The 12,599-nt window shown below is 41.1% G+C and overlaps 1 protein-coding gene across 1 annotated transcript in view; it reads right to left on the minus strand.

Annotated features, from left to right (window-relative positions):
• The window catches only part of fam20ca (FAM20C golgi associated secretory pathway kinase a), a 46,601-nt gene extending 34,877 nt beyond the window's left edge, over positions 1–11,724 (minus strand). Inside the window, exons 1-3 of the mRNA XM_043235418.1 lie at positions 10,674–11,724; positions 8,487–8,668; positions 5,060–5,138 (exon numbers count right to left, since the gene is read on the minus strand). Coding sequence (XP_043091353.1) covers positions 5,060–5,138; positions 8,487–8,668; positions 10,674–11,278 — 866 coding nt within the window. The 5' untranslated portion in view covers positions 11,279–11,724. The remainder of the gene's footprint in view (positions 1–5,059; positions 5,139–8,486; positions 8,669–10,673) is intronic.
• Between the last annotated feature and the right edge of the window lie 875 nt (positions 11,725–12,599).

A 12,599-nucleotide genomic window follows, 5' to 3' on the forward strand; every position in this document is an offset into this window, starting at 1 on the left:
AATGCCATGAACGCGCTTGCATTGTGCATAGCCCACAACAGAGCCACAGAGATACCACAGAGTTGCAGTGGCGATCAGAGAGAGTATGGGTTGATGGTATCTCCCCGGGTGAGCTGCATGCAATATTTTACATGATACGAACATATTCTGCATTATAGCATCGAATGCACAACAGCTGTAGCTGAGAATACTTTCTCTGTTGCTGCCGTGAGAGTTCATATCAAAGCGCCGCAGCAATTTGAGGAACCAATATGAGGAAAAAAAAAAAAAATCATTAACATCAAAGGAGTGGAAAACTCAAACTTGGCTCTTAGCTTAAAGATCCACGAGCTATTTTGCTGTGTGAGACTTTTTGTTCCTGTTAAGGCACATCTAGTCTGGCATACACTTTAAAGGGCTGCTCACCAACCCAACTTCTAGCTTGTGAATAAACAAGAGCTGTTTGAGGGGTTCATAACAGTGCCTAAAACAAACATGCTTAGTGTTCCTCAAGCAACAACCTTTACGGTTCCGGCGCAATGTTCCTATTAACCAGCCGCTGGCCTTTTAGAGGCTATGATAAGTTCCCGGAGTCAGAGAGTGAATTGCGGATGGAGCCGATAATAAATAGAGGAAGTCAAAACTTTGAAAATGCTGTTATCCAAAGCATCTTGCATTTGCGTTCAAGGCATGTCTTATAAGTTCACACTGAAATAAGCAAAAATAAATATTACACCGCGGAAATGAGAATACACCGATAAACACCACTAGACGCCATATAAACAATCATTTTTTTTTATCTGAGATCTAGTCGTGTTTATGAATATTGTGGCCTACACACCTTGTTTTTGGACTTCTGTTAGTGTGGTGAGTCTCTGGTTGTTTTTTGCCCTGCGAATCAAATCTTTGACTTTGCTAACTTTGCTACCGTCTCACTCTAAAAATGAAAAAACGTGTGAGCATTTGCATATTAACATTTCGGTAACCACAAAAGTTAAGATTCTAGGTCACTCATGTTCGGTTAATTATATTCTGTTCAAATCGTCCATCATTGTTTTCATCATCAACGTGTTGTTTGGCTAACTGCTAGGTTAAGGTGGTTTGTGTGAGATGAGCTGACAACAAATATAGCCCGAAAAGCAAACCTGTTTTAAAGCTTTTTTTGAAGAATTGCCTGGAGGAACCTCTCCGTGAAGCAGTCGTGGTAAAGTTTCATTTTTAAGATTGGCGCTAATGCTAACACTAGTTGACAGGAATGTTGTTACACGAACAATAAAAGATGTTGATTCAGGAGCACAGTCCTGGGTAAAGCACCTGCAAACAATCAAACATCTGATTCACAGGCTCTCATTGTTGTAACTTGATGGATGACTGGACGGGATCTTGATTTTCAAGTTTTTGTAAATCCACCACAAACAACAACACGTCTCCTTCCTTCTCTTGTGAGGGAACTTATTTGTACTGAATGTGCGCTTTTTAAATATGCTTTAAGAAGTCAACTTAATCTGCTGCGTTAACTAGCAAAAAAAACAAAACATGTAAAGTACACCGTAAGTTACATTTAAGTTAAATTTACGGTTAAATACTGTAATATCATTAACTGACATAATGTTGATATACCAACCTATAAAAAGTACTGAAATCTGTTTTGTAAGTAACATATATTTAAGAACAATTATAATATAATATATTATAATATAGAACCCAACAGGTTTTAAACTACTATATTTTAAATTTAGTAAACTGCCTTTACTACAACTTTATATTTACAAATATAGTTAAATGCATTATATAAAACATATTTTATATGATATAAACGTAAACTATTATCCTTTTTGCATTTAATTGCAAATGCAATTAAGTGTTTGAAAATATTACATTCAGATCACATTTAAGATTGTTCTTTTTTAAATACATTGTTTGTCCTTTTTAAAGTGTTTTTTTTCTGTCTCTTATCTCTCTCTCCTTTCTCATTCCACGGCGATCAGCATTCGTTGCCGTGGCGTGGAATAATTAAACCATTCAGCGAGCATGGCTTTCCTGTAAAGTACAGCTAGTCCTTCCTCATTTCGATGGGATGAGTGCTTTCTCATGGCACAAGTCCCACCGGCTGGACTCTGAATGAACATGGAGAAGGCAGAGTGAAAGGTTGCACAATGATTTATTGCTGCATTTGCACCTAGATCCCAGTCAGATAACTCAAGTTCAATAAACTCCTCTCACATACACACACACACGCGCGCGTGGCTTTCTAAGACTGCAGGAACCGGAGCTGTTAGCCCTCCATGCGCCTGCAGATAGATTAGCATCCAGCTCAAAGCAGCAGCACATCAAAAGAAGCTTTGATGCTTAGCACGGCTGCACAGAGGGGCAGGTGAGGGAAAGGGTGGCCCCGTGCCGTCAGCGAGGATTCTGGGAAATACTCTCAGCTTTTAGAGCTGGAAAAATCTATAGCCTTCACCGAGCGGGAGATAGACGTAGGGCCTGGGAAAAGGGGGAAGGAAAAAGTGCCTGGTTGCTGCGGTGAGGGTGGCCGTGCGCTCTGGATGTTCAGCGGTTAGAGAGGAACCAAGCGGAGGGCCGTTCACGTCAAAGATATGATGAACGGACGATTCTTCAAGCTCAGCACATGCTATTTCGAAGCATAAGCGGAGAAATGGACGCCAAGAGTTACACGAATGCCACAAGTTAATGAACACTTCCGAAGTATGATTGCTCACAACTGTGAAATGCAGCTAAAGAGAACTCAGCCTAGTCTCAGTTCTCTCTGTCTAAATTGTTGTTTAATTATTGCTTTTATTAAATGCATCGTTAAACACTCCACTAAAACGCTCTCTCCTTTCAGGATCTTTCTTGAGAGCTACAGCAGAAAACACGCGATACTCAAAATCTTTGTTTTTTGCGTTGAGAGCATGAATCATCCTAGCAAATGGGTGTCATCACACGAATCCAAACCGAGATTTCCTCCTGCAATCGTAAAGAGTCGGCGATAACCTTCTCAGATCTGGCCACGAGCGGTCGCATAATCTTTAACCCAGTTCGTTTGTTGGCTTCCGTGGGTGAAGCATGCTGGGTTTTCCGCAAAACTGGCAAAAGCCGGTTGAAATATTATTGGGTAAACTGCGATGCTTATTTTCAAAGCTGAATAACTGGCTGTAGCATTGCTTTTGGAGAAACAAGTATGTTTCCTAAATATCTGCAAATATATTATTGTGTTTTCATATGTCAGCACGATCAAAAAAACTACATACAAGGTGTATTTACAGATACATTTGGACAGCTATTATTTTTTATTTCCCTATTTCCCTATTATATTTTCCATCTTTCCATATTTTCCATCTAGAAGCAAATTCAATATAGGATGGTCTGATGATTAGCATATATTTTAGCAAATAGCAAATATGCTTTTAATGGCAAAAGGGCTGTTTGGAAATCGCAAGTTCCTACAGGCAAGCTAAAGTAAAAAAATTAAAATAATAATTTTAAAACCCTCCCCAAAAAAAACATCTAACTTGCCTAAGATTTCTGCACAATACAGTATTGCAATCAAACCAGAAGTGATTCATCTCGGCCTAAGCCAGTCGTTTTTTTTCAGCAGGCAGCGCTAATCCAAACACGCATAAGCCACCTTGTCTGGTGTGTGAGTTGCGCCGTCTCCTGATGGTACTGTTGTGCAATAACTGTGTGTGTTTTTAGTCACCAACTGTTTGCGTCTGTACCCACCAAGAAAGACTAAGAAATCACAGATGGCAATGACGAAGCATGATCAAAGAAAACGACGACGAGAAAAGGTTTTTCCTCTGGGTGGAAGCAATCAAGCATCCCCCAGCAATTATTTGATCACAAATGAGTCAGGTAGCCCTGGCAGTGTTGTTTCAACGGAGGGAATATGGCAGACACACTCCGTCGATCCGCCCTGTTTTATGTGCGGCTGCTACAGCTTCTGCTGGCAAATATCCCCGAGAGCGTGTGATAGTGTCTCGCAGTTTTTAATTAATACGTAAGCCTGGCGATGTTAATTAAAAGCAGACTGATCATTACCCACCAGGAAAGATCATACGGACGCTTGTGCTGCCGGCCAACAAATGCCGAACACAACTGAGGAGTTACTCTAACGAGCGTTAGGCTCAGGTGCAGTATTTAAGGGCTTAAATAATTATTTTTTAAATGGTTTTTAGGTAAATAACTGCTTATTCAATTTATCTTTGCTTTGTTAAATATCCAAAAGGAAAGGGGGGGGTCATAAAGAGACAGCCCACGCTCATGTGATTCAAACCTGAAACCTTTTTTATTATTATTTATTATTATAAGATGTTTTGAAAAATGCTGGTAACCAATACAGTATTTTATAGAATGTTGGTAACCAAAAAAATATGTATATTCAGAATATATGTTGAAAAAAAAGGTCGTGACCAAAAGTACGTTTTTAATAAAGTCTGTAACCAAAAGTACATTTTAGTGAATATTGCTAACAAAAATATATTTTATAAAATTTTGGTAACCAAAAATATGTTTTGAATAACACTGGTAACAAAAGATAAATATATTGAAGAATGCCGATAACCAAAAATATGTTTTGAAAAATGTTGGTAACTATAAGTGTATTTCGAAAATATTGGTAACCAAAAAGATATTTTAAAGGATTTGGAGGTTATCGACATTCTTCAAAATATGTTTTTGGCTATCAGCATTCTTCGAAGTATCTTCTTATTTTGCTCCACAAATGAAGGAAACATACAGGGCGAATAAATAACGGCAGAATTTTCTTTTTTTAAATGGACTTTCCCCTTAAGGCCTAAGAGCTCTAAAAATGATGTCAGTTCAAACGGATGTGTCATTTGTCAGCCTCGTTCTATTTTAATCATGCTTCTCATATTTTACAGATGTAGAACGACTACATCTACACATACCGCAGTCATCTTGATCAACACTCAAAAGCAGAACAGCATGTTTTTGTTGAAACACAAAAGGCTTAGTCCACGCCTCTTAAATACACTAGGAATGAGGCATGCGGGGTAAATTCTGAAAAAACTGGTTCTCCACTGGTCGTGCATTCACTACATTGAAAGATATCACTTACTTCATTGGTTTGAACAGGGCTTGACCGTAGTTCTGGAACGACATGATGAGCTTCAGCTGAGTTCCACCTGACTTCATAGCTGTGAAGGAAACACAATTGCTGTAACACCAGCCGACCTTCTTTCTAAAAACAAGACAATATGCACGCACACCCACACACGCTTCTCTTCCAGCCTTCGTGCTAAGAAGCTTTCGCTCTAACTCACGCAAGCGCGTACCAGCAGCGACGTTTTGCGGGCTTGTAAACAGTAGCGACGATTACTTAGCGTGTTTCATCAGGCTGCCAGACAATCTCGTGAATATATGCAGATTCCCACGACTAGCTAAACACCCATCTGCTGTTGATGAGTTAAACGGCCGGAACATCAGGAGCGACTTCCAGGTCTCAGGGTGCTTCGTATTGAAGGGTCAGGTGACGAGACACTTGTTCGTTTGTAATTCGCACCAGAGCAATACATTCAACTATATGCTAAACGTGTATTAATTAAGACTGTTTCGATCTTTATAAGCATGAAAAAACGTCCCCCCGGTGACCTGAGAACCGCATTAAACTGCATACATCCCTTCAAAGGAAGGCAAACAGATTTTTAGAAGAATGAACCGACGAATCATGCGGGCGTTTCATCGCCAATAAAGTCCCTTGCAATGGCGCGCAAGCGGTTTGTGTGTGTATAGGCCTTTGACGGCTTAGGTTAGTCACAACAAATCATATTGACTACAAAGCGAATAATCCACCGAAATTACACCATACCCGTCTACAACGTGTCTGCGCGCGTCGGATCGAGACGGGCTAGTTCCGGAAGTCTTAAAACCGCGAGAGAAGTCAGGGTGCTGACCTTAGATCGGCGGAAAACAATTTTGTCAGGCTGATTAATGAGATTGGACGGCAAAGATGGCTGATGCGGCTTTACGTTGAGTAATCCAAAAATTCTGTATCGTATTTCCCCAGAGGGCACCTGTGCAATTCTGCAGCAGTAAAGTCTTATTGAACTCATTAGCTGAGCGGAGACACGTCAGCTGGAACCAGGCCACGATGCCGTGGCTCTTAGTGTTATTATCTGGTGGATCTGGGTCTACACATGCACAAATAAGCATTGTTAAACCACGCGTTTTTTGATTCGCTTCGATCCCCGGAGTCCATCCTATTTTTGCTAAATGTTTCCAGTAAAACGCTATTCTAGAGTCGTTTTCGAAAGCACTGCAATCGCAACAGAGTTATGCATCGAGCGCTAAATTTATAACCTTAATTAATCCTAATATGACTGAAATTACCTCCAGGAAAGTGCTATTTGTTCCAGAGGCTGCACTGAAGCACGCTGTAAAAAGCGAACAAAGACATTTCCAAATGCACCACGGGGGGCTGAAGGGGGATTTTAAAATGTTAAATATCTTCTCCTATCCCTGTTTAATATGCAGAAACCTATAATTAAGCCATTTGTAACTTTGCGTACAGTTAATAAATACGAATGCGCTAAATTACATCTTTAGCATTAAAATATACGCAAGTAAAAATGTATGTTTTCATACGGCAGCACGCTTTTAGCCGTGTTGCAAGAGAAGTAATTATGAAATGAAATAGAAGGGGGTCAAAAAAGCACATACGCTCCGCTAATTTATTTTAATATAAACTTAAACGATAATCCATTTTCATTTAATAAACTGTGTTATTACCATAACAAGCACTCTCTTTAAAAGCTAAAGTGTGCTTTTTGTTCGCGACATTGGTGCAGATATCGCAGTACATCTATTTTCAACAACCCTTAACATCCGCTGTCAGGTTTATTACGTAATATTTTTCATTCAAATAAATCATTTTCACTTAGATTGTAAGCAAAGCAATCGGGAATTGGATGTCTGTGGTTACAGTTTCTGAAATCGAAGACCGTTTCATAATCATAATCGCAATACACTGGAGAGATAAGTCACGTAGGATCTTCAGGTGGACTTTCAGAGCCTAATGGAGGAAGAGCAGTTGTCAATCATGCTTTGTCTTGGGGATAAAAGGACGCTTCCGCCGTCGTTCTGCCTACAGAAATAGCTCCTGATGTTCACTAGCCTTCACAAGTGCCTGAGTGCATGCACACGTAAACATGTCTGCGCCTCACAAGCTTCTAAATAAAATACTTCCAAATGGCTCCTTTCACAAAAAGAGGCTACGAAACGATCCGAAGTCGATTTTTCCTTTTTTTTAGCAGATGAAGAGGAAAAAGATGCCGCTCATCCTTCAGAAATGTGAACCTCAGACTAAACGCTATGTTGTGTTAAATATTATATTAGCTAATTCTGATATTTTAGTAAGTAGACGCCCAAATGTACACATTCAATCATGACATAAGTTCTAATTAAGTTACGGGGATGGCTTTAATAAGCAGAAATGACTTTAAAAGTCATAATTATGACATAAAGAGTTTGTATTGGTCTGACACAACACAAGTGCTCCAATTAATTGTGAAGTTATGTGTGGGACATTCTAAGATGAACTGGCTTAAAACTGTGTTTATCTTAATTCAGAATATATACTGTTTCTGTATCACTGTCTTCTTCCATTAAGCTTCTATGGTTCAAAAAAAAACAATGCTACTGTGCAACTTATTCTGCTCGTCTGTAAACTGTATACTCTATTAATAAGTTGTGCACTAAACTTGGTCCTCCAATATCACCGTTTTTAGCATTTAAGAACATCCCACATATTCCTACTCTCCACAGTTATTCATGTCAGACCAAGTCAAGTCATAATTTTAACTTTTGAAGTCATACTTTTCTGTTTATATGTCAAAATGTAGACTTTTTAAGTCCCAGTTTTGTCGATTTCAACTTCATAGGTCATGAATCAAACTTTTTATCTCTTAATTTTTACTTTTTACATTGTAATCATGACAAGTACGTCATGATTTTTTATGACTTAAGTATATTGTGGTGGAAATGGCCTTAAAACATATACGACGTTGTTATCATATTTTATACACCTAATTGGTGACGGGGGTTGAAACTTAAGCCAAAGTAAAGTTATAGGGGCAAACTAGTTTAGTACGAAGTGTTTATTAATAGTTCAAACATACAGTGTATAGAGCATATAGGGTATAGAGCAACCATTTAAATCAAGTTATATTCGTCTCATGTTAGAGACATTTTGTGCATCTAAAGTTTTTAAAAAGCAATGAGACAGTGTACTTTATCAATGCAAATATTCCCAAGCAGTCACGCACACAAACATCGCACATGCATCCAAAAAAAGCCCCATGCAGCCCCTAAAGTTCATTGTAATTCAACCACAATTACACTTTGCAAACCATTGACCTACTTGGCTCATGTCATTCCTATAATAGCTCTCAACCACTTGGTAATAATTGCTTTTTGGGATGGCAGCACAGGGCCCGGAGCATTCCCACTTCAGCCGGGCTGCTTCATTAGACAGCACCAGAACTCACCTACGCTGGTGATCTTCTGGGAGACCAGGTCCTTCAGCAGGGCGCCGATGACGGGGTTGTGTCTGGAGTAGAGTTCGTATCGGTTAATCCCGATGTGGAAGCGGAGCCAGTTGGGATATGACTCAGCAGTGGCCTCCCCTGTCGGACTGTACTCCTCCTCCTCCACGTTCCCCTCGTTATGCCTGCCGGTAAAGGACGGTGGAGGACATTACTCACACTTGCTGCCTGACAGTACGAAAAATATATTCTGCATCTATTTTTAAGAACTTTTTAACACTTAAAATGAGGGGAAAACATCAAACGTTGCAAGCTTTTATTGAAGAAATACTCGTTTTTGAACTACAGCAGTGTACGTGTCCATATAATTTGCTAGGCCCAGATCGATTCTGTACCTATTTTCCAGTGATTTGCTTGGGAAATGGGTTCTAACATGATGAAACAAAGCCGAAATTACTACATTTTCGTTTCTCACCAAAATTAAACTGAATTAGCCAAAAAAAAGCAGCTTTCGAACGGAACACTTAATACGAACCTAGCTGATCGTGAACCGAATGCAATTCAAGTGCTTTATATTTGCTTCAACGAATAAATCAATGCAATCAAAACGTTCAATGACCCTACGCTTGCCGAATTGTTTCACTTAAACAGTTCGGTGTTTTATTTATTTACTGAAATGATATTAAAAAATGAGCGTGAATGTGACTGATTGTGCCATGCTCAGATAGATGACGGAGAAAAGACTGAAGATGCATGCGCTGTTCTCCACTTCCCAGAGGCCCCTGACCTCACAGCAACACACGAGCGCTAATAAAACACCGTGTCCCATCAAAAAGACGAAAAGGAATATTAAACAGCACTAACGTGACAGCATCTGGATGACAGGCTTGTCGCGTGCATTTTCAGCGATTAGCAGAACGCTGTTAAATCGGCCTTTTAACTCAACTGTTCGTGTTCAGTTCATCCGGATCCGGGATCAGTCAGGCGTGGTTAAAAGGCGCGTTTGGTTAATTCAGGCATGGTTAAAGGCAGTGAGAATAAGCTATCTCTGAAGGACGCAGGAGCTTGCCGGGTGAAGAACAAAAAGAGAGGACGCTGGAGCAAACAAAGGGCACGACACCAACAAAAGCCCCTTCGGCTTAATGCATCTGACAGCTCTGAAGAAAACAACACATCACACCAGAGGAACATAGATGGGTCCTAGCAGCAAAGCGTTTAACACTCACAGTGAGTCAGTCCGAAGTGGAAATTACAAAAAGCACCCAAGCCACAGTATCATTTCTTTCCACAACTTACGCCATCTAATTTAAAAACACACGTGCTTCTCTCCTGAATCACTGCTTTTAATCTCTATTTCCGCCGAGAACCTGTCCTTACTGCCATTATTCCTTACGCAGAACCAGAATATCATGACCCCTGGGTGTGATGCGAGAAACACTTCTTCTTAGCTGAAAGTTGTTTGTGCAGCTCTTAATTTCCCCGGTGCTTTAGGATAAACGCATTTTCAACGCTCTTCTCGGTTTCCGTACGTATGCGCACGAGGTACGTTCCTGACCGTAAAGAAAGCGTACTGGGGCATGTTGTCACAACACAGATATATCTGAGAGCGAGAACTCTCAGATATATCTCCACAGGACACCTCTACAAGAAACCACAAAATGCTAAACTATTAATGAAACAACACAAATATGACATTTGGTAACTAGGTGCTCATGCAAACTAGATGAAACTCACATTTTGTCTAATAGCTGTGACAACTTAACAACTAGCACCAGTCTCCATTTATATTTTAATTACGCAAATAACTGGAATATAAAAATCATGTCATATGCATTTGGGATAAAATATGCTCCTTTGGGATAAAATAGGAGCAATCAACTTTAATGCTTGTCTTCATATTTCTCTCTCTCTCTCTCTCTATATATATATATAATTATTTTTTAATGCTGTGGATATTTCTCAGCACAGATTTGTTTTCTTATACCAGACACACCTGATTTTGCCAACAAATAAAACACTGTGAACCATTTAGAAAGGCATGGTCACTAAAAACCATGTGTGGTCGTCACAATGAAACCTTAACACCTTTATTAACACTTTTAGGAAAACTTCTTCGTTTAATCACGCACTTCATAGCTTATTTTTACACACAGGGATTGCATTTCGCGCCAGGCGTAAAGAAGCACTTGCCATTCTTGTTGTCCGCCAGCTTTGGGGTAGAACCTGATATCATTGTTGAGGTTGAACAAGGTGTCGTCTTCAGAGAGATGAGGCAGGTCGGTCTTGTAGAGGGGATGCTCGTAGAGCGCCTTCAGCCTGGAGGAACCCTGGACAGCTCTCAGCCTCTGTCCGCTCGCCGTGTCCCTCATCAAACCCCTCTTCTCCGAGCCCGGCTGCGGCTGTCTCGCTCTCTTCTCGGACTCGGCTTTCTCCGTCACCTTCTCCCGCGAGTGCGAAGTGAGATTGGAGTTGGGTTCGTTGCTGAAATCCTGCAGTAGTCTCAAAGAGTGTTTATTAGGCCAGCCCGGTTCGGCGGCGGCGGCGGCGGCGGCGGCTCTGGCGCGCTGTTTGGCCCAGGATCGAGGCTCCTCGCCCGGTGTGTGAGCGCAGGAGCAGCCGCCTCCACCTCCTGCGCTGGAGCTCGCTCCCGCCGCGCGCTTCTCCAGCTTGGGTAACAGGTCTATCATGATGTGCATGGTGCAGGCGACGAGGAACACCATTAAAATCAACACGCGAAATTTACGGAACAGGATCATCTTCAGACCTAAAGCGCTTGCCACAACACGATACGGCATGTAATGAAGAGACCGAGGGGCGCATGTGGTGTCCTACTGTAATCCGCGCTACGACGGGAGATCCATGTTCAAATAGGTGCGAAAAGCTTCTTCTGCATCCTGCGGTTTCCAGATGTATCAAGACAGGTTTCTTTTCGGCATGGTCGCGGGTTTCGGTGCTAGGTGAGGTTCAGTTGTCCTGTCGCATCCTTGCAGGTTCGGGATAAAGCGCGTGTCCCGGTAAATAACGACAAAACGCGAGGAAATCGCCGCCGTGACTTCTCGAGATCCGCGCGGACGTCGGCTCGGCAGTCCCGTGCGTGGACACCTTCAGTGCGCGGAGAGGGAGATGAAGTGCATTAGTTCTTCACGAGGAGCAGTCAGTGACAGGTGTGGATGTATCAGTGCCCCGTGTGTTAAATATTGGGATCCTGCCTCTCCTCGTCACAGCGTTCAGATTGGCTGAGTCCGCGAGACTCGAGGAAGAGCGACTCGAAGATGTTTGGCTTGGAATATCGGTGCAGTTCCTGCTCGTGGAGACAGAGGGCGCTGATGCGCATCGCACCGACGTTGCTTTATTCATAAGCGCAGTTTTTTTCATTAATGGAAAGCTAAATAATGCTTATGAGATCAGGCCTTGCCGTGTGGCTGTTAAGAAACGTATACGGCGTTTTGAATGTGTATCTGTTTGGAGTCGAAGTAAAACTTTTTCCTCAGTGAAAAGTGAATTCATACAGGTTTGAAACGGCGCAGGGGCGAGTGAGTGAATAATGTTTGTTAATGTTATTCATGAAAGGCGTTATTGGATTGATCTGTTCGAGCTCAGCATTTAAGTTTTTAAAGCCAAATACTGTATCGCGACAGAGCTCTCCTTAAACGCTGAGACGCCTGGTTAGGAAAGATCAGCAAGTGCTAATAAACAATTAACAAATGATAGTTAGCAAGCTGATTAGCCTCAGAAACAGAGCCATATCAGAACAATTGTAGGATTTTATTACCACCATGCACTTATAGGCACCCTACTTGATTAAGAGTTATGAATTTGATACGGCAGTCTGCCTGTGGTTTATGTCTGGGGCATGTATTTTGATGAGAAAGCATTTATCTTCTTTGCTTTGTCTTAATAAGGATTATTACTGACTCAAAACAAGCAGATGAAAAATGATGTCTCCTAATTAATTAAGGTTTAACAGGAAGCCCCTTGGGGATGTTCTATTTTTAATACATCTGATTGAAATGTTAAATTTAGAAATAAATAATGAGTGGAAATCCATGCAATAATGCCAGAAACAACAGTCGATTCATCTCGAACGTCACCTTTTGAGCTCCAGGAACGCGATTT

This window comes from Puntigrus tetrazona, chromosome 3, assembly GCF_018831695.1.
Source record: "Puntigrus tetrazona isolate hp1 chromosome 3, ASM1883169v1, whole genome shotgun sequence".
In the NCBI taxonomy this organism is placed as follows: Eukaryota; Metazoa; Chordata; class Actinopteri; order Cypriniformes; family Cyprinidae; genus Puntigrus; species Puntigrus tetrazona.